The 23,995-nt window shown below is 37.8% G+C and overlaps 1 protein-coding gene across 4 annotated transcripts; it reads right to left on the minus strand.

Annotated features, from left to right (window-relative positions):
* Positions 1 to 527: 527 nt before the first annotated feature.
* LOC134532531 (E3 SUMO-protein ligase PIAS3-like) lies at positions 528 to 22,730 on the minus strand. Of its 4 annotated transcripts, none has more exons than XM_063369013.1 (12): positions 22,563 to 22,730; positions 15,700 to 15,866; positions 11,290 to 11,440; positions 9,914 to 10,085; positions 8,667 to 8,791; positions 7,440 to 7,541; positions 6,356 to 6,596; positions 4,764 to 4,998; positions 3,343 to 3,457; positions 2,910 to 2,955; positions 1,584 to 1,727; positions 528 to 985 (listed from the first exon to the last, which is right to left on the minus strand). In XM_063369013.1, exons 1-12 carry the CDS (start codon positions 22,584 to 22,586, stop codon positions 894 to 896), a joined length of 1,614 nt encoding a protein of 537 aa, XP_063225083.1. In that variant the 5' UTR covers positions 22,587 to 22,730; the 3' UTR covers positions 528 to 893. The 4 variants fall into 4 exon arrangements, with proteins under 4 accessions (XP_063225083.1, XP_063225084.1, XP_063225085.1 ...); XM_063369014.1 differs by lacking the exon at positions 22,563 to 22,730 and adding an exon at positions 22,321 to 22,461; XM_063369015.1 differs by lacking the exon at positions 22,563 to 22,730 and adding an exon at positions 22,171 to 22,450 and having other exon boundaries at positions 15,700 to 16,074.
* Between the last annotated feature and the right edge of the window lie 1,265 nt (positions 22,731 to 23,995).

The following is a 23,995-nucleotide window of genomic DNA, read 5'->3' on the forward strand; positions in this document are numbered from 1 at the left end:
AATTTAAATGCCCATCCCTAGTTTCGTTACTAAGCCCACGTTTTAAAACCAACATCTAACATACGCAAGTTCTCTCGAATCTTGTATTACTGTACTGATCTCATCAGTTTTAGCATTACGATGAGCACAACAACCTGGACATTGGCATATTGAAGTCCCCCTCAATAGCCATTGGCAGACACGAAGGTCTACAGTGTAAACCAAAGTACAATGTAGTTTTTTATTGAATTGCTTATTTTACTTTTAAAGCATTTTGAAAGTGTACCTCTTACTTGAATAATATTTAACTTATATGTTCAGAATCTTTGTTCCTGCAGACATTGTACAGTCGCATGCGCGCCTTACAGACAATATAGTTTTACGCAGCGCCATAACAGCACGCCAGCAGGGTCATGCATACCACAGTAGGCAGTAGGCATCGCTGCACGAAGAAACAATTGTTATTTTTAGCACAATATATAACAAGACAAACTGTACTACACAAAATCAGACCTCACCGTGACTTCAGTAAAAGAACAAAAATAGGCTCTTTTGAAAGACGTGTAGATTTCATTAAAACTTTGTTAATAAAAAAATTGAATTCAATACCAGACACACAGAACCAGCTAATGGTGGCCAAAGTCCATAAGCGTACTTCAACTCATTTCTTCACACGCAAATACGTAGGGAGAACGCAACCAACCACAGACACAGCTGTTGAAGTCAGCAACGGTTAATGCTAAAACATAGGTAGTACGTACATAATATAGAATCAACGGATAGATGTCTTCTCACGTTCCACTGAGATCACAACTTTCCAGGAAATCAACACTTCACGATGCAATCATCACCCACACGCCTCGACAAAAAGGGGCGCACCAATCAATGTGTATCAGGATTGCTCAGCAGTGTAGTTAAGTCAAGTCGATAAGCACCACGGAGTCACCGAGGGAGCTGGCTGGTGGGGTGGGGGCAGACGCAGGTGCTGGCGATGACTTCTCGTTGCCTGTCGATACAACACAGGGACCTCACAGTTGGTTTACATTTCAGTGAACACTTCAGGAAGACTAGCTTTAAATATTACACTTACAATCAATCTGTGGTGGATACAGAAGCTCATTAAATGGAAGAGAGAGACTTGTGTTTAAAACCCAACACTATTTCCAGTATTTCCCTTAAAATGTATAATTTTATTCATTTAAGTTGTAAATGGAAGGGCAGGGCGTTAGCCCCTAGAACCACAACTTCCTTACTCCTGGATCCATTACAGGCACACGTCAAAACTGACAATACCATGAACCTAGAGACAGTGTACTCTGATCCAAAAAAACTGTGAAATATTTAGGAGTACTGCACTAAAGTTATTGTATTAGTTTAACTTAAACAGATCATTTTCAGTAAGGGTCAAGCGTTATGGGTCAGAATGGTTTTTTCTGATCAGCAAGAAAATTATGGTGCTGAATTTTATAAACAAGAAATACAAATACTATTCCTATTTTAAATATAATGTAGCTAACATACAGATGGCTGTTTTTTTTTATGATTTAACACTTTGATGCATTTTGAACGACTCTTTACTTGACTAATGTAGCAGACTAACGCACCCGCCGCCTTGACGGGCTCTGGGTCGGCCTTGACGGACGCCGCGGTCTCTTCCTCCCCGTCGCTCAGCGTCAGGTCGATGGCCCCCAGCTCCTTGTCCGGGGCCGACACCGCCTCCTTGTCTTGCTCGCCGGTCGTCACCTCCTCTGCAACACCCCGCCCCCTTGCTCAACTGTCCCTGCACGGCAACGCTGCTCACTCCCTCCAACACCCCGCCCCCTTGCTCAGCTGGCCCTGCACGCGGCTACTCACTGCCTCCCTTCATGCAGTCCTGGCTGGCCAAACATATTATGCAATCAATATGGATTATTAGATTTACCTTGATTAAATTTACAAATTTACGGTTCTCAGTGGCAGTTTAATTGCTGAGAACTGGCGGGACTGAGAACCAAGACTGCCATCAATAAGCTTCCAGGTTTAATAGGCTGACAATGTCGCCAACCCTGACGGAGAATGAAGGGAAGTGAAGAGCAAAAATAGACCGGTTTACGGTTACGGTGTGAGTGGGGCAGAGGAGAGAGAAAGAGTAACGAAAATGTACCCTGTTTTATGCATAATCGTAGCACGCGTATAATCGTCGCACCAATATTTTTGGGCGTTAAAAATTTGAATAAAAAAATCTCTCGCGTAAACGTTGCATGTTGTTTTTGGTCCCGCTATTAGATTCCAAGCGCTTTGTGTAGGTATTTTTTCCGTATAAAACTATGTATTTTACAGTAGAAATCTAATATTTATTCGGACATTACAACTTATTTAATTAATGGAAATACGAATCTGTCTGATGTGTAAATTTTCTTTTAAACGTTATGACCTTTATCTGTTCGTCTGCATCGCCGCGGTGTACCACTTATAAAAATGTAGCCAGCGCTAGTTGGCATCATTCATGTTGGTTATGTTACTTCCCGTATAGAGCGCGCGCACGTAGAGGAATATCGATATCTCGCCAATTGCAAACAACGCACCCCCCTTGTCGAGTGCTGAGTTAACTACATATGGCCTGCACTCTTTCGCGGTAAGTGTGTACTACGACGATAGTTATGCGTTAGTTCAGGCTCGCAATCAGGGCACAGATTATGTTTTTCTATTTAAAGTTGAAGAAAGGTTTTCGTTGAATGACTTATTAATTTAAATTGTTTGACGTGCTTCTGTATACTCTACTTTTTAAATAAACGTACTTTTCATTAATGGGTTTTGTTTTTATGAAAAACTTTAACCAAAAATTTTTTTTCTCATGAAAATCGCACCCCTTCTTTTGAAGCTTGATTATAAAAAGTGTGACGATTATGCTATAAAACATAGTAGTTGCAGACTGCTATGCAGACACTTACCCACGTCATCCGCGATGATCTCGCTGTGCACCACCGCCTTGTTCGACTGCAACATGAACAAGTGCAAGTTGCGCCACAGGATGTCACGTCAATTATCACAGCAACATACATGTTTAAATGGTCACAAGTAAACAATACACTGCTTGAAATATTAGTAGATTCACCAGTAATTACATTATATAATTTCCTTAAGATCCACCTTTTACCCATACTGATTAAAAACTCTCCTGCATTTAACTCTCATTTATTTAACACCGTACTATAATTCCAACTACTTTCCTGCATTTCTACACCAGTCATTCCTGTTTATGTAGAAGAAGTGAAAATAAAATATAGTGCGTTTCCAGCTAAACTGAAACTTTTCCAATCGATTCCTGTCAAATCATTTGAGTGAACAACCACACAATGGTATGGAGCTAGCGAGGACACTCACGGAGCTGGGCAGCTCCTCCTTGACGGACATGGCGGTCCACGAGCCGTCCTGCAGCAGCTGTATCTCCAGGGCGTCCTCCGGCAGCGTGGGCGACTGCAGCACGTCCTGGAAGTACCTGCGACCAGCCGCATCTCGCTCTCGCATCCCCTCCACCTCCTCCAACATCTCCCTCACAGGCCACTCCCCCTTTCGTAGCGCCGAGGCGAGTCGGCCGTCACAGGCCACCGCAGCTGCTCCCGCCCGGGCGCTAGTGGAGGAGGTCTGCCGTGCCGTGGCCGAGAAGAGTCGGGGAACCAACGTCTACCGGCAGTCGTGGCGTGCAACACTTGTCACTTTGTGAAAACTGAACGTAAGATTTGGAAGAACGATAAGCTTTGCAGGTGCTACAAGGTATTTAAAACAACATTCTCCTTGCGCATGAATTTGTAGAAAGACCCCATAAATCAACACGGAAAAAAAATCAGAATAAACCATTATAAACAAATCCTTTATCAAATATTTATAAAATTAAAATTAAAAATCAACAATGTTAATTTCTGTTTGACTAAACAATTACTGTACAGGTGGTTGAAACGCACGTACAAGTGTTTTGCATGGAAATATACAGTTGTAAACTTCCTTTGTATGGATAATCTGCAATTGCACAGTTTGCACTATGCTAGTGATTCAAAAACCAACATGAGATACTTGGTAGAATGTGTACTTTCGTGCCATTAATTCCTCTTACTTAAGCTTAAAAGTGTAAAAAATAATAATAATAATGCTGACTACTCAACTCTAAAATACTAAATTTTTTGCACTACTCGACTCAACATTAAAATATGAAACTTGTTCAACCCTAGTTTATTGTCACGAGTTGCAACATCTAAAGTGTCATAAACAAATGCAGCAAGATTCTGCTGTGTGAACATGGTGGCAGATTGATCCTAACTATTGATTTAAGCACCATTTCACCTACCCTTATCACTTTTTATCCAGGGCATAACACTCTTTGTGTTTTTTTGTTATGTTGTCCACGGTCGTAAACCATTTTGATAATTTTTTTTCAGATACCAGTACACGATCATAATAAAAATATTTTTATCGCTCATTTAAAATGGTAAATATCTCGAATTTTCAATTATGGACAAAACTTCATTCCACTACCGTTTCACAATAGTATTAGTAACTTTGATTATTTTTGTGTGTTTAAAATGCAGAGTTAAGAGTTTGTTTACGATCATTTTTGAAGAATGTTTTTACGCCACCAATAATATATATTTTTTTTAATTGATGATAATGACTAATGACTTCTTTCAATTCTAAAATAGTTCTTAAAGAACCATTCTGACACTTTTGACATGTACACTACCACAGATAATAATTTCCCACCAAAGGTTTCGGGAGAGATACGCCCAACTGTAAAGTGAACAAACGCTCACCCGTCCAGCATGAGGTTGTCGAAGAGGCAGGGCATGCTGCAGACGGGACACATCCAGGTGGGCTTGCGCTCGTTCATGTTGAGGTAGGCCTTGGCGTCGAAGCACTGCAGGTGGTTGCAGGTGGTGGCTCGGCAGGGGAAGATCATGCGGGTCTTCATGAGCGGGCACATGAGGGACACTCGCAGGGACGTGGTGGCTATCTCGCCCTCCTGGTCCTCGTTCAACTTGTCCTTGACTGCGACACGACAGTCAGCACTGCACGGCTCTGAGTGACTGCGGCACGACAGTCAGCACTGCACGGCTCTGAGTGACTGCGGCACGGCAGTCAGCACTGCACGGCTCTGAGTGACTGCGGCACGGCAGTCAGCACTGCACGGCTCTGAGTGACTGCGGAACGGCATTCAGCACTGCACGGCTCTGAGTGACTGTGGCACGACAGTCAGCACTGCACGGCTCTGAGTGACTGTGGCACGACAGTCAGCACTGCACGGCTCTGAGTGACTGTGGCACGGCATTCAGCACTGCACGGCTCTGAGTGACTGTGGCACGGCATTCAGCACTGCACGGCTCTGAGTGACTGTGGCACGGCATTCAGCACTGCACGGCTCTGAGTGACTGTGGCACGACAGTCAGCACTGCACGGCTCCGAGTGACTGTGGCACGGCATTCAGCACTGCACGGCTGAGTGACTGTGGCACGACATTCAGCACTGCACGGCTCTGAGTGACTGTGGCACGGCAGTCAGCACTGCACGGCTCTGAGTGACTGTGGCACGACATTCAGCACTGCACGGCTCTGAGTGACTGTGGCACGGCAGTCAGCACTGCACGGCTCTGAGTGACTGTGGCACGGCAGTCAGCACTGCACGGCTCTGAGTGACTGTGGCACGGCAGTCAGCACTGCACGGCTCTGAGTGACTGTGGCACGGCATTCAGCACTGCACGGCTCTGAGTGACTGTGGCACGGCAGTCAGCACTGCACGGCTCTGAGTGACTGTGGCACAGAGCCCACCCCGTTTCTGTCTAGCAGCGTGGATTGTACACACTACTTTTAAACTATATAATGAAACGTCTCCGATAAAAGAGAAAAATGACTTTAAAAAAAATACTAAACCCCAGGTTTAGACCCGATTTTCGACAAGAAATTTTATTAAAATATTGCCCATTTTGTTTAAATTCTTCAAACAATTAATACTTGAATGTTTCCGTTTTGCTTTGTGGACGTTGTTTTGCGCCATATGCCGCTAATTCTGCAACCGCTTCCATTTATTAAATTTTTATTTTGTAAAATATTGGCTAGAGTCTTAAGGTATTGGGTCACCTCAGACAATAGTCGGCAAGGAACCATTCCGGTACAACCTTGGTTAATCCTGAATGGAATTGTGCCAGGGGTTGTGTTAACAGATGAATACAAACTGGTCTGATTAGTAAAGGCCACACATTTTAACAAAATATCCTGGCATAAGAACGGCATCCAGAATTTTACTTTAGCTATGTACGGTGTACTTTACAGGCTGTTAACAGAGACAGTTAATTTCGAGAACACATGCAAGATTTAACATTTACGACTGGGCGAAGTGATAACGGACTCACTAATGCCCTTGGTGTAGTCGGTGGGGCGGAACCCCCTGAGTCGTAGCCTCTGCAGCAGATCGTCCGCGGTGAGCTTCTTGACCAGGTTGGCCGAGATGGTGAACATGCGGCCAAACTCAGGATTCCACTGCACTGTTATGTGGTTGGTCACCACAGGGCTGATCTTCACACAGTTGGTCACGTTGACAGGACGCGGTGGCCTCTTGGGCTCCACCCCTGGCCTGTTGGGGGGGATGGCTGCCTGCAACCCAACCCCATCACTACTGTCTTCGACACAGCAACCTCTTTCTACGCGACAAGTGCGTTAACAAGTAGAAGGAAAAGATCACGTGGTAAACCCTGAGCATTGCCATGTCCATTTAACAAACATCTATTTACATGCTACAGGCATCGACGTAAACAGCTTCTTATCATATCTGTGTGGCTGATAATCAGATCACCGTCAGATAATATGTGTCAGTAGGCTAGTAATTCTGCAAATGATGATATATGTTACAATATAGTTTCAGAATTTTATTTTATATATCTTTATGTGTGATAGTCATTCCTGAAAATATTTTCACACTTCTTTTTATGTAAAAATCTCAGTCAACAAGAGAACAAGAAAATCAATTATTGTCTTTCAAAAAATGTTACCACAAAAATTTTATTTTACGTAACTTTACAATTATTTCCTTTTGCTTAACTTTACATTTGTCAAATACCATTTAGTGAGTTCGAGAACTACTGATGATGCTTAAATATGTAATGCATGTTTTGTTATTTCATTTACACCGAAGAATAAAGCCAATTCATCACCTACCATACCACACCTGCACATTTTTTTTAAAACGATTTTCTTCAACAGCAAAGCATCAACTTAAAACTTACATTTTCACCCCCAAAAAAAATGCAATCATAAAAACATCCTTGTTGAATACATAAATAAGTACATTCAAAAATCTATTTTTTTTAATGTGGTAAAGGACACTAAAAAGAAACTATTTTTACTGCAGGTATAATTTGCAAATTCTGTTTATTTAACTTATTTTCCCCTTCAAGATCCGGTCCAAGCAAACAGCCGTGGAACAGCCTTGCAACTCACGGGCAGGGTGCAGGTCTTGCCGTTGACCTTGAGGGCGATGCCGGACGGGAAGCAGTCGTCCTGCTCCGTGGTGGTGTCCAGCAGGCAGAACCGCACCTGCACCTGCGACAGCCGAGAGCCGACCCTCGCTGGCAACCACGCCGCCACAATCTCACACTTGCATTAGCTGCGTGCTCGCAGTGATTACTATTAGACACGTTTTATGGTTTATTTTCAGCCTAATGTCCATTTTAAAACAGACGATTTCGGTGCTATTGTTACTATTTTTATAAAAGCAGTTTCGTAACATTTACTCCACCAAAATAACGGTAAAATTTATATTTTGCCATTTTATGATAAAATTATGTTTAATAAATTGGACTAAAACCAATACATTTAAACAATAATAATAAATTAAATTAATTTTTTTCTGATCCATGCACTTTGGTGTAAGTTTTTTGTCCAGAAATAATGACATCCCTTGAATTTTAAACATTAAAAGATTATTTAAGTTAATTTTGGTTAAATTTTTCTTAATTCCATGATATAACTAACATTTTGGTGCTATATGGTGTATTAACTAGCATTCAGTGTTATGTGGTGTTTGACATGCTTTTCAGTGTTATTTCAGTTTTACTGTAATTCATCCTATATAATCTTGTCTCCACTTATTATATTTCAGATCATGCACTACAGAAAAAATATTTACACATTAGTCCTGAGTTAAAACATTTTCCTCAAAATGTATAGTATAGATTGAAATGCACACAAGATGAAATTATGTATAACCGCCGATTTGAGTGATTTTACAGTTCCAGCACATTAAATGAATTCGCGTGTGTTAAAAAATACCTTCCATAAAAAAAATGGGGGAAGAAAAAAATTCAGGCACAAACGCTATTCACACCAAGTTACAGACACTATATGCTGGCATATCCGACATGGTGGCAGAGCACCACATTCAAACACTTCCAGTTTATAACATCGCACACCAAAGAATGGGTGGGCCTATACGTTCTGCCCCAAGGAAAATAATTATTTCCACAAATGTGTTACACTATTAAACAAAATATACACAATAGGTGTATAAGCCATAAAAAAATCACTCTTATGCCTGACCATGCCCAGCAATAAATTTCAAGGGTCGTCATGCCACTAGCCTTTAGGAGTTTGAACGTACACATACAACTACACTAATCTTGGTAGCACTGTCAGCCTGAAACGTGCCGAGGGATGGGGCACACCCACCTGGTTGAGGTAGTCGAGCTTGCTGCCCGGCCGCGTGTCCCGGTTCACCCCGATGTCGGTGGACTGCTGGGGCGTCAGGTGGAACACGAAGTTGGCCTCCTGCGGTCGCTGCGAGCCCTGAGGCACTGCAACAGACCCCCGCGCCCCTTCACCGCCACTGCGTTACGGAGCACCGCTGATCAACTGCTGGGTTAGTGATCAACTAAACATTTTTCTTTTATCAAACAGAAACACACTCTTAATAAATTACTTGCAATTTGAAAACCATCATAAAAGTAAAATAACGATGTGACCAAATTAAAATATTTTCCATGATCATAAATTATCCGTAAACTATTCCTTTTATTCCAATCTTGTCGAATAAGGTAGTTGCGAATATAATTTTTTTTAGTTAGAATTTAATACGAAAATCAAATTATACGCGAATATGAACATCGAATTCGAACAGTAAGAATGAGAATTAGTATCCTCTTTAAAAATTATTTTTTTTTTTTTTTTTTTACATGTAACAACTTATGAAAAAATTAGACAAATAATACCAAAGTGAAAGGTAGGTTAAGTTAAAACAGCTACACATATTATATGGGAAATGTTTTCTAAAATATTTAAATTACGAAAAGATATACATATATATTTTTTAATTATGCAACAACCTAACTTAACATTACAGACCCATTTTTAATTTGGGTTCCTATTTACCATATTTTCCACAACATGCTACCTATTCTATATATTGATCCAAAAACTTTTTGTGAACCGCAAAATATCGCAAAATCCATTGCAAACCATTTTACACAAAAGCATGAATATTTTTAAAATGCTGTGCTCATAAATCAGTTCATAACTCATATTTAAAATTTTTTAAAAACTAGTTATTCATGAGTTTTCGGTATATTATATTTTAGTCCAGCAATATTAAAAACAAAAATTATTTAATTTCATTTGGAATCTTAAATCCTTATTTACATTTCTTAAATATATTTTTGAGTCACAACGTCTGTTTTGTCATGAGCTAGTTGAAAACAAGGTTTTTATTAAAATTAAATCAATGACTTCAAAATATAATTTTGTTGTAATATTTTATTTTCAGATTTAGAATTTAATATAAATCATAAAAATAGTTTAGTTCAATCTACTTGCATTTTCAGAATTGAATTGGAGTAGGAATTAATATATTATAGAACCCCACTAATTCCTTGGTCGAGACATGGTGTCGGTCTGACAGGGACGAGATAACAAAGCCTCACTCAGACTAGACGTCTTGACGAGCACCCCCAACACGTCGTAGAAGGGCAGCTTCTTCAGCTTGACGTCGGGGCAGAGGGGGTAGCTGGTGGCCGCGGTCACCGCCGGGGGCTGGGTGATGTTGGGCTGCTGGTAGGGGTTGTACACCGGCATGGGGTACAGGTTGGGGCGCGGCTGAAACCACACGCTGCTCACCAACATCGTCTCCGAGAAGTTACAAACAATTCTGTCAGATTCCAACACTGCTTCAGCAAAGGTTTTATCCCGCAATATAAATATTTCTACTTCATCACTATGGGTTGCTCTATCGAGGAGGTATAACATGGCAAAAAAGCAGGGGAAATCAGAAGGAAAAAAAATGTTCCCGAGTTTGATACCCAAAGATGAGCCAAATAATATTGACATAGACATGTAATGTGCGAAAAGAAGATGCAGCTATGCTTCCATCCCCAATGCACCAATCTTCGCATACGAAGCTACTCGCTCGTCGTCCACTGTCACGCACCAAAGGGACATTTTTGTTTTGTAGGAGTGTTTCATTTTTCAGTGCATTATGTCATCTAAAAGAAAATGTGTTGTGTTTTCATTGGCAGACAAAACAAAAATCTTTAACCAAGTGGATAAAGGAAAGACTGGCATGCATTTAGCTAAGGATTTAAGATTTCTAAAGAGCTGACTCTTTCCGAAATGTTTAAGGAATCATAAGTATTAAATAGGTTTTTTGTAAGTACTGTACTTTAGGGAATGTAAACAACAATTTTTTGTTATAAAAATACAGTGCATACTCTATACTATTATTCTGTGTTATTCTGTGTTATTTTTCTATATACTACATATTTTAAAGAAATTATTACATATTTTCCATTAATATCCAATTATTCAGATATTTGGCTACCTGGAACAGGTGCAGTCCCAATTAATCCGGATAATTGGAGTTCTACTGAATATTAACACTACCTCTGAAATAAAATAAAGCTCAAAATATCTTAAGGGAATTTTGGACGAGTATCAACAAAATTAGTCTTTCACAACTAAAAAGTGAGAAAAAAAAAAATTTGAAACCAAGAAATGTCTACATTGGTGGTTAGTCCTTAGTACATTGGTTCTCATTTATACTGATACATCAAGCCTCTTGCAACATACACAATTAAAAAAAAAAATGTGAACTGTGAGGTCTGCTATCGAACTTTCATAGTTCAAGAACTGATGCGGATCTTATTCAAATTTAAACCCCATTTGAACTAGTCAATGTCAAAATGCTATTTTCAACACACATAAAGTAGTACTATGTCATAAAATACCAGCACTTCACGAAATGCTCCAACCATGCTCAAACCATAACCCACAGTCTACACCACTAACACGAACTGGGACTCACCATGGGGATCTGGGGCAGGGGCGGCTGCGTGGCGTAGGCGGGGTACATGGGGCGCAGCTGGGGCTGGCGGGCTGCGTTGCGGCGGGCTGCCATGTCGCTGGTGGCGTCAGGGACGGGGGCAGCGTTCAAGGAGCCAGCGGTGTGGCCCTGCCTGCAACACCACACACCCGTGGTGTGCTCATTTCACGACAGGAACACAAACAAGACGACAAATATTTGATTCTGTTGTTGCTTTTACTGTTATTATTATTATGAGATGCTGGACTTGGTCCACGATCATTTCCTTTTGAAAGTGCATTTTCATTTTATGACAGGAACAAAAACAAGATAACAAATCATTGTTCTGTTGTTTTTTATTGTTATTATTATGAGATGCTGGACTTGGTCCATGAAGCTCTCAGTGCCGTATAAATTACTCATCCAGTGCTCAAGGGATATTTTTTTCTGTATATAAACTGTTCTCATCTGTACACTGATATTCTCATCTTATCTTACAGGTTTAATCCCTTCTGTACATGTGTTGTACAAAAAAAATTCCTAACAACAGTAACTAATGTAGTCTGGTTATTTGTGTTACCAATACAATCTCGGGTTTGCCACAAAATGCAACATACCATTGCAACGATGTATATTTAAATCTTCTATCTGCATCGTGTAAAATGCTGTTTCAGGTAGGTAGCCTTCCCCCCCCCCCTTTTCAAGAGGCCGCAGGTCACAGGCGAACAACTCTTTTTTGTTTCTATCCTCAAGCCAATCAGGAAAAGCTTCCACCAATATTAAACTTACACAAGCGTTCTTTTAAAAGCAAATTCCAATAATTTACCACCTGCATGCAAATATCATTGATATGCTGCCAAAAATGACCAAGTGTAAAAAAGTGGCAAAACTTAATATGTCCATCAATATTTTACAAACAATATTTAAGTTATTGAGACTTAGTCAGAATATCAACATTTTATTTCTTTGTCTACTAACTGAAATACCGATTTGGGCATTTTATCAAATTACACATCTGCCCTTCAATAAACAAATAGTTATTTAATCTCATTTTCACCAATTTCTGACTTGTTCGCGTTTGGCAGTATACCAACGATATATGTATTTGAGGTGTATGCCTATGGCCTATGTGGGTGAACATATAAATACATAATTACATATATAGATGTACACACACATATACACACTAATGTTTGTATAAAAATAATCACTAGTTTCAGAAAAACTAAAGCTTAAAAACTAGTAAATTCAAGAACTTGCACTAAAACCACAATCAGTATTCAATAAAAAAGGCTACCCAAAGCATAATGAAAGTATAATGAATGTCTGTCACTTTAGTGTGTTGTTACGAACGCAGACGGGACCGCGACGCACGCCAGGTTCAGAGATGGCTGGCGGCCCAGCACGGCCACTGGCATCAAGCACCGTCCTCTGACGTGAGGCGTGCCACGCGCGCCTGGCCGGATCACGAGGAACCTCGCTACCCGTCCACCCCCTTCCGCTCCTCTCGCACCGTCCCGCCTCAGGCCGTTGTCAATGACCCTTGTAGGGACCTGGGAATTCTGATTTCCCGAGGCCGCCTCGCGGAGTGGCGTGAATAAACACCACCTTTCTGGACTTTTCGGCCGTCGGGTCGGCCCAAGGTGATGCTACACTTCCAACCCTCCTCCCCCCCCCCCCAAAGTCGGTTCCAGAAAGTCTACCAAGAGTATAAAAGCAATGACGCCGAGCGAAGAGCGGAGCAGCGGAGAGAGTCTCCCCCTCGGGGCGTGATACTGGCCAGCCGGTCAGTGCGACGAGCGACAGCTGGGGACTGCACTGCGGCGCGGTGTGGGTGAGTGTGCGAAGGAAGCAGACAGAGGCGGACATAAGAGCGAGCCACTGTGAAAAGTGTTAATGTTTCAATGACAAGCGTAAGACTAATTACTGTGGACAGAGATCTTGAGTGCATTAATTAAATTTTATGGTGTAGACATTATTGGGCTATACCTTACGAACCAAGTTTTCTCCCCACAATATACTCCTAACAGTATTTTACTCTCATCTTGTGGTTTATTTAAACAAAAGGGGTATTTATACTTACTTAAAAGAAAATCCAAAAACTAAACGGCAATCAACACAAAGCTCTGCTAAGCTAATCAGAAGAAACTTCCGAGATGAAAGGGTAATCCTGTTTTCCCCAACCTTTCATTCCTCCAATGGTTCATTCTCATCTCCTAACCCCTGACGAGGTCAAACATCACGACCCGTGGGCACTGGTTCTCTAAACCTGCCATTTCGGATACCACCAATCCTGAACATGATACGGGCAAGGCGAAAGATACAGTGTGCAGAAAATGTGAATTTGTGGGGGGGGGGGGGGGGAAGTTGTTTTAAGTATTGGTGGAGAAGGAACCAATAGCCATTTCTTTATTATAAATTACAATGTTTTGGTGAAATGGCATACTATTTAAACATTAATAAAAAGAAATATTGCATCTATTACCTAACAATCCTGTTATTCTCTTTATTCGCCTGAAGTCAGTAAGTTTTATTTCAAAGTAAATTTCAAGTAAAGCAAATAATTACGGTAATTCAGGACATCTGAGTAGTGTTTTGTTATAGTTTTTGTATGCACCTACTTTACTTAAGGAAGCTCAGATATCAGATGCCTGAAAATACTCTAGTTGTCATCCTTGGAAGAAATCATTTTGCATACTCTCCCCACTCCCAACAAAAATTATTTTAATAGAATATGACAGGATCATTACTTCATAAAGATTAACAAATAAATTTTCACACTGACCTTTTTCCAAAGCTTCCCTGTGGAGCAAGAGTTATTATTATCCCACTAGAGAGTCAATGCTACTTATTCATCACTACAGACAGATGCAAAATAAAAATTCAGAAAAACTGAGGAAAGACTCAGCTATAGCATACAGTAGTCTCGGTCTATGTCAATACAGTGGATGTCAAAACCTGCCCCAAAACAGTCTTCAGGGTTGTTTTAATTGTAATAAAATACAAAGATATTTTAAAAGATTATAATATTATTATATTTTATCTAACAGACTAATTACATTTAGATGATATGCTTAAAGCTGATCACCTCCAACATGCAAACAACATTGTGCAATCAACAGGACATGTAAACTAAACATTCTGGTTATTAAAACAACGTTCTTTTGGTTTATGAACTATTTAATTCAATTATATACAATGTCATGTCATGAAACAACCAAACTGGAATTATTGGAACAACAAGAATACCCAAACCGTTACATTACGCTATCATCAGCCGTAAACAAAACAGAAATACTACCTGGAAATTAAACTTGCAGACTCACGAAAAAGATTATCCTCTTCCGTGATAAAAGGCCACGCCGGTCTCAACTACGGTACATTCTTTATTCTTAGGGGAAAAAATTAAGGTTCCTAACCACTACATCTGTTGATGCCCAACCGAAGTTAAAGATTTTATACTTAACTAGATGATGCCTGTGTTTTGCAAGTATACAAGCATACAAGTGGATTGATGGGGTGCGAAAGGAAGAATATTGAATGAAAGAAATATACAAGCATTTGTTACTGCAGGGTCATTTTAAATTGAAGATGGTTTTGTATTCAGGTAAATAAAAAACATTCACACACTCACACTACAAAAGAAACAATTTTATTATAAACTTATGTGGGAAGTTTCAGGATGACATATGTAAAAAAAAAAAAAAAAGAAAGAAACCATAACCTATTTTGAAAAAAAAAAAAAAAAAAACTGACAAAGAAGTAACTTTAAAAAACTTCGAGGCTTGGTGGTTTTGTCCACATTTTACACTTAAAACACTTTCACAAGAAGCTGGACATACTCTAGCGGGCTTCCGTGTACACTAAAATGCGCAAGGGACAGATGCAACATGCGTATGAAGCCACAACCCAATCAGGGAACAGAACACAGGTTCATGCAAGACACACAACAGCGACCTTGTAGAGCAGACACATGCCAATTCACCAGAACTAAAACGTTGACAAGTAAACATTATAAAAAAATATTACGATAATAATAGTAAAAAATTCTAGAAGAAATCTCACTGTCAGGTTCTAGAGCATCTCAGCTGTAAACATGAAATACTTACACCTTTCCAGGTTTGAACTACAAAATTCAGGCATCTATAAGTGCAGTAGGTTTGGAATGAATTAAATAAATGCTAAGCAGTTTCACTTTGGGCTACAATGGCCAGAATGACACATTTGAGCAAGTTTTGGGAACTACTTCCCAAAAGTAGTTGCACACTGCCAAAGGTAAAACTCCTACAGTACAAATAAAACAAAAAAAAAATTAAAAGATGGTTTAATTAAAATTAATTTTTATTGAGCTACCTAATGCTTCATTAACAAACAAGTTCTGTTCAATGCCACAGCACCCGTGGACATACTTACTGGATCGAATCGTACAGTTCCATTATCTTCATCTTAATGGGGACGGAGTTGCGACGTATCAAATTAACAGCTCTAGCTTGCAATTCGTTCTTCTTGCCGAACTTACTCTGACCCGCAAAGCCTAACAGCACCTGCAGTTCCGACACCCTTAAGCTTAACACCATGTTCTGCAATCAGGAACAGGACACCTTGCCTAACTGTCGGGACCACGAAAACCGCCAGCGACCGCACACATTTCACCCACAATGCACTCTGAGTTCACCAACAAACAATGGCGTTCCATCTCCAGTTCTTTCCGTAACTTAGAGTCACTGACAAAGTCTCAAGGTTTTTGTAATCTCTGTTACCCGGTTTTCGTTGCTCCCCACAGACAAACTGCAACAGTCATTCTAAGGTTAATACCGCTGGAAATTATGTTTACACCGAATACTGTAAGCTACAAAAACAGCGTCACTGCCGAAACCTAACTTCCCAAATACTGCTATAAAAAAATAATTGAAAATTTAAAACTTTTTCATTTATAACCAACCTATTTTTTTAACAAATGTTGCAAAATAAATTTTCAAGCAGTGGCTCACATAGATCTATAAGAAATGCACACACACTTATGCTAGCCAATCACCAACAAGTATACCACGTTCCCCCAAAAACAAACAATAATCCTGAATTCCAGCTGGCCAGAATGAATGTTTTACGCACAATGCATTCTGCAGAAAGAGCTTGAAGAGCAAACAGCTTATCAAAATGTATTGTGGGTAAAACTTGAGAGGACTGGCTTTTCCTGGAAAATTCCTCCAAAAAAAAAAAAACACACACAATTGTTCATGTAGAGAAACCTATTATAACTCACTGAATGCCATGCACATAGTCCAGATGAACACAACATTTCACAAAAAAGACAGCTTACAACTAACACACAAGATATTGGTAACTAAAATATATCATGAATAGCAATATACATACTTGACAATCTTCTTCAAATTACTCAAGACTAATTATTAAAATATGAATAAACCAGAAGCACAATAATATCTAAGAATTTGTTCACAAGTTACTAACATTAGACTAAACACAATAATTCTTAAACATAATGCAATATCTAGCTGCAAGTTTACATTTTATCACATACTCAGTTTTATAACTGCATGTTAACACTGCTGCAGTGTCTTCTAAGGCTAACATCATAAACAGATATAGGAATGGTTCTGCCCAATTAAATATGTGTGGACTTGTAACCAATATGGACAAAGAGCAATTGTAGATACATAAGCCCAAAAATATATTTAGACACTAAATGCAATACCCGGCGTTGCCCGGACTGAACAGAGGGTGTAGTTAGTAATTGTCTTCTTAATTTGAATGTCAAGTGTGAAAATTAATTTATATCACTTCCAGATCCCGACAGACGTTGTTCTGCCAGTTTATAGTTATTTACCTGGTCTGTATGTAATTTAGACTTTATAAAGAAATATAGAAAAAAGCTGAAAAATAAGAGATTACTAATATTGAAAAGATTCCATTATCTAGCTAATGCTCGGCATGCATTGCAATGCCTCATTCAGTTTTGTTTTGTAATGTTTGAAGTAGTTCCACATATACGAATCATCTATCCATCTATCTATATATACTTATTTATCTCTATCTACATCTATGTATCTCTCTATCTCTATTTATCTCTTTATATCTACATATAAACTTCCCACTATCTCTATATCTTCTATATAGCTGTATACATCTATAGGTATATTTCTTTATCTAACCCATTTCATTCTCTATACCTCGCTCTATCTAACTTATCTCTCCGTCTCTATCTCACTATATATATATATATATATATATATATATATATATATAATATTTAAATAAATTGTGTCATGCGTGCGCACTTATACAACAAAAACAGACAAAGTGGCGCTATATAAAATGAAATAAACACATTTTTTTGACACGATTCGTGCTCTAACTATTGAAAAATAGTTATACCATCTCAGTAACCTTCATGGGCATGCACATTAACAAATCACCGAAATTTCATCGCAATCGAATGAATGGTATAGGAATGCATACGGCACAAACAAACCAACATTAAAGACATGACGAACGCATCAAACGATGGTGCGTTTAACATTCAAGGCAACTCTATCTATTGACGAAGTTAAGAACAAAACTGTTATTAGCGCCTTTATTTTGCTAGCCGCTGCGAACTCCACTAAGCGGACTGGTCTCACCAAAGAGAAAAATATTAATTTGAAAAATGACACTCACTCACTCACTCACTATTTGTATGTCTATGACCTATGATTTTTTCTGTTATAAAATGAAATTATCACTTTTTCACTCCCTTAGGGATGGAATTTCATATTAATATGGGGTCTATGTGTAAATCCAGGTTATAAGCTAGCTATAGGCCAAATTTCATTCAAATCCATTCAGTAGTTTTTACGTGAAAGAGTAACAAACATCCATCCATACTTACAAACTTTCGCATTTATAATATTAGTAGGATATTTTGTCTATGTTTGGCATATAAATTAAAAGTTACTTTCAACAATAGTCTGCTAACAACAAAAAGTATTGAAAGCCTTGTCATTCTAACATTTAAAAGAGTAGGCCCTATAATAATTTAAGATGAACAAACAAATAAATTAACAAAAGTAGCATGTAATGTAATATCATTCTTTTATAACAACACTTATAAACTATGGAATGTACGATCTCTGTTTATACAGGTAAATATATTTTTTTAAATACTTTTCTACAATCATAATACAATTAACAATCAATACAGATCGATCTCAGATCTCAGGTTCGTGATTCCAGATGTTGGAACTCCTTGCATAATCCAAAATAACATACTACGTTCACTGAGATCTCACATTTTTGTTTTCAAACCTTCTCCTCTATCTAACTCCCCCCCCCCCCTCTCAAACCAACATCAACCTATGCCCAGGGGTCTTATGTAATCTTTATATGATATTACCAAAACATCTTGCTACTGAGATAAATTTCCATCTCATTAAGTATAATTTAAACTTTTTCATAAGAAGCCTCTAAAAATAAATAAATTTTGCATGCATTTCCCTAAATTAAGGAGTCACTGATGCACGTAGACAAAGTGTAGAAAGGGCCTTCTCTGGTATACTTACATATAGAAAACATATCAATTAAGCAATTATCTTATATTTCTACAGAGAAACATTATTTTCATGCAACAAGCCACTAACATGGCCGTTGAAATGGTCTAAAAGCTACCTAGGTCCCATTTTTAATTTATGCTTTCTGTAAGCAAAACAAGCAAACATTATTTCACATACATTATATAATTTTATTCGTCATCTTCCTACTGAAATACAGTAATCTTTCCGAAAGAGTACATTAACTTTTTTTTGTAAAACGCTACCAACGATTTACACGTGCAAATTTCACTAAATCGTATGTGTCTTTCAGTGTCTTTTCTTTGGCAATAACCAAGAAAAATAACTAGCCCTTATATGGAATCAATTTTTTTGTAAGACATGAGAGTCATGAAATAATTGTTAATATTTAAAAATAAAATAATACTAGTTGACCAGTGATAATATTTAGCACAGTATCGTGGTCAAACACTTAATAGTAATAAAATTATTGGGAAATAAGTAGGCCTAAATACAAATATTTATTAATGACAGATATTTTATTTTGAAGAGAACTAATAAATAATATCAGTCATATTGTAAAAGTTGTAATCTATGTATGCAATGTTCAGTGTTATTGAAGTTAGGAGTACTGACCTGATTTAATACGTTGATTTAATTCAGTAAATTACGTTCACTTATTTATGTTGGTTTATAAATAACAGTTTAAAATGATTTGTAATGTTTTACATTGATTTAATTTGATTTGCGTGATAGATTACACTTGCATATAGAATGTAAAGAATCTAACTAACTGCTGCCATGTTAAAAAAAAATTGTTTATAGATGGCGCCTCCTACATGTTAGTTGAATATATTTTCATTACGAATGCCATCAACAGTTGGCATTCCTAATGAAAATAAGCTTAAAAAAGATGTTTGAATCATTAATTTTGATGAAGAATTAAGATATATATGCCACTGCCACAAAAAATACCTTTGAGATATAATGTATATATAACAGCTAATTTTTTTGAGGATTATGAAAATTTACTAATGACAGAACACATGGCGAGACATGTTACCACTCTGAGAACCCCATGGATCACTGCCACATCCGTCACGCTTCACACTTACAACAACTTGGGCTTTACCCTACTATGTACACCTTACTAATATATAAAGCTCAATCATGTCTTTACACACTCGAACAATTTGCATTAAATTTTTAAAACAGAGATACTGGATTACCGCCATATCCTATACTACTTATTCATAAACGTGAACGTTTGAAAGTCCGGATGCTTGTTACCCGATAACTTCTTTTCTATAAAAATAACTACCGAGTTTCGGAATAGGAGTAGTCAATATATTGGATTAAAACCAAAAAACTTATTATCCCGTAAAAAATCTGTTCCCTAGGAAACAACCAATCAAATCCATTTCCAAAGTCAACGCACTAGCAACCCAGGCTGTAGCAGTGATGCAACGGAGAGTAGTCGACTATATTTCTTTAAAGTTTCAATAAACTTTTTGTTTGCATTATCTTGAAGTTTAAATTTTTTTATAAAAGAGATAATTCTGAAATATATATTTTTACCCAACTAATATTTTAGAATAATACCTCTGATATCAGTTATTTTCATATTGCCCAAGATCAATACGAAATTGAGTGCATGAGAATTCTTTGAAACGAAGCGGAAATCGAATCAGTACCATACGGATACCACAACCAGTATTTTATGATTAAAAACAGGAAATAACATAAAATACGCCATCTGAGTCTAATACCCAATGATAACAGTTATATGAAAGAAGAAACCAACTTCTTACATGAAAAACTGAAAAATCAAGAAAGAGACCAAACTGAAATTATTGATAAGGCCTAGTAAATAAAATTCACTTCATCTGATTGAAACTAGGTAGGCTATTATAGTATAGCCTACAGTCCATGACAAAATATTTAGTTAACATTTTTCAGGCAATAACATATTGAATTCCTTTCTTCAGAAAACTATTGTGTGGATTTTGTATGAAGTGTTAGTTTATTCATTAATACTTTATGGGCATTCATTTCCTAAGAAGTGTAGGTGTTTTCATAAGGGAATTATTTTTTTGTTTAAATTACTTGCAAACATATACATGTAATTTTATTTTAAGAAAGAATAAAGAATATAGGCCTACCTAGTAAGAAATAATCAAACCAATGGACTGAGCTAGGTATGTATTTATTTAAATATTATTATAGCAATAAGATAAATAAAATGTATTAATATTTCTGCCTTGAGCTTCTCAACTACACACTGCCCTCAAACTACCGAGACAATGGAAAACTAAGGCTAAGTTAACAACACTGCAAAATATTTTTAATTTTAGCTTATGAATTTAAATTTAAGATGTAGCTACATGTCCACATGATTTCAAAGTATTTTCAATGTAGCTATACTATCCCAATCAACCATCCACATTGTTTTGAAGTAATTTTTTATGTTGTTAACCTAATGCAATTGAACATTTCACAAATTAACTCAATTTCTCCTAATCATATACACACAATGACCCACACAGGAAAGCAAAAAATGGCAACGGCCGCTTCAATGCACAGGTATTGTAATGAAACCTATTAATGGTAATTTCTCAGAAACCATTAGGAATATACAAATTCTGTTTTCAGGGTTGATATAAAAACATCTCTAATGTTCAAAAATTGTATTTTCAGATTTTTATTTTTACTTTATGTAAAAGCCCCTATTAAAAAAAAATTATCAAAACATCCTAGACATAACCAGCCCATTCCATTCCATCTCTGTCCTCCCAAGGAAAATGTTCATACCCCTTTCCATTCACTTCCATTCTCTCTGGAGCTTCCACTCATGATCCCTCTGCCCCTTATACCCACCTCTATGTACCCTATTTCCCAGCTTCCCCCAGCCCCCACCCCCCTCTTCATATAGCACCTTACACAGTCTGACAACACTTTATACTTTCCACCCTTCCCTCCACTATAAGGCTCCCCACCCTAGTTACTTGATCATCTCAGTCAGACAATGCATTTCCCCCTATTGCCCTTTCCTGCTCAACAATACACCCATCACCCATCTCGGCGCTCTCTGTTGAACTTTTTCCACCTCCCTTACCTCAGTCACTTGGTAGGGATCCCAGATCACAGCCGCATACTCCATCACTGGCCTGACCAATGTGGAATATGCCTTCTCCCTTACCTTCCTCCCTGCACCCTATAGAGTCATGCCAAGCAGCCCTAGCGCCCTCCTACCCTTAGTCAACACCCCTAGAACCTGTTAGCACATCCCAGGCCTAAATACATTATACTAATAACAGAAACTCAATAAGGAACTTACAGACGACGAAAAAGACTAAAAGAATGCCTCTCACTGCCAAGAATATAAACTCTAAGTTTAAATAAGATTACAGTGGAATAATCTCTTTCGGCTTTTATCAGTTTACAAACAGTTTATAATTCCAAACTCGGCATAGAGTGAAACAGTTACCCATTGTCGAGAATGCTCTACGTTATAATACGTAAAGTTCAGATCTACAAAAAAAAATATACATAAACGATAAAATTCAAAATAGTACAAACAAACAACACAATATAACATGTGCGTATTGCCAAATTTTCTTGTCAAAGATACTCAATGAAGAGTACATTATCATTAATACCAAAGTTTAGGTAAAATTCAACGTTATCAAAGTCATCTAAATTAAAATAAATTTAGCTCAAAATCCTTACTTTAAGCGCCTCTGCATCCGCCATATTCAATTACATACTCTTGCTAACAGACATTTTTCGCATTGGAATTTCAAATCCTTTATTCGTTTGTTTACTTTATGGCTACTCGTAGAACCATAGGCTTAACAAAAAAGTCATTGAAGGGATACAAAGAATACAATTCAATCACAGTTTCATTGACATAAAGACTTTGCTACAAAGAAAATTTCAATAGTTTATCATTGTTATATCAAAATGTTTTGAAACATTTATCAACATAATTTAAAAAGTTTATCATGGTTTCTCCACCACCGAAGGTTCAACGATGGTTGTTAGGGTTATTATGTCTTGAACAATTCCTCGTCAAGCAATTCTTATATGTATTTTTATTTAAATATTTGGGTGCCATAGACGTTGCTTGAGATTGTCTCAAGAGATCGCCAACAAGATTGTCTTGATGAAGACCATCTTATGATTGTCCCATATTTCTTATTTCCCAGACGACATTCTCTTGTATCATAGTCATTGCTTGAGAACACCATCGCATAAGCATGTTTCATAGTCACTGAGACATTTCTTAAGAATACGAATAAGACCGTCTTTGCCAAGACTACTCCATACACGTCTCTAGCAATAATTGCTTGTTCAGATCGCAGTGTATAAAATGGCTGATTCTCGTGAAACTCGTATTTTTAAACTTATATAAATCCTATATGAAGTGCTGAAGCAATTTGATATGTGTTTTAATTGAGTTTAGTGTTTGTTTGTGACCAGTGGTTACATTTTCAAGTGCTAAACAGACTCATTTATTTACATATCAATTACAGAACGAGTAGGTACAATGTATGTGGAAGACGATGAGTTTAATGATGGTTGATAAAGTTCATATCACAATCAGAAAAATTAAATCTACATTTTGTGATACTACAACTGATCACAGAACACTGAAACTTTAATTTAAATCATTTATTTATATTTTTCAGTGTTTGTTTAAGTTTGTGTATTTTTTTTTATGTCAAATTTATATATCTTTCGTGTTTAATAACTTCTAAAGTTTGTTTTGGATATTGCTAAGAGCATTGAACCATTTCTCTATGTTTGTAATTGTCTTTTAAAATACGTGCGCGGTTACACGGGAGTCTGAACTACTTCAGGTGAACATGTTCAGCTGTTGAGTGCGGTTACACACAGTCTGAACATGTATCGTTCGAGGCCATTTCTCATTTAACTTAGGGCGCGGTTACACGGGACCCTGAACTACTTCAGGTGAACATGTTTAAGTAAACACGTTTACAAACGAGAAAGTGTGCGGTTACACGGTAGTTGCTGAAAAGTGTGTTTAGCTCTAAAACCGATTGTCTACTGTCAACGAATGACTGTGTTGTTGATCTCTATTTTTTAATTGCATCCAGAAAACGCGGGATTTTCTCACTTGTTTATACAGCATTATCAGC

The sequence above is a fragment of the Bacillus rossius genome, chromosome 6, assembly GCF_032445375.1.
Source record: "Bacillus rossius redtenbacheri isolate Brsri chromosome 6, Brsri_v3, whole genome shotgun sequence".
Lineage (NCBI taxonomy): Eukaryota > Metazoa > Arthropoda > Insecta > Phasmatodea > Bacillidae > Bacillus > Bacillus rossius.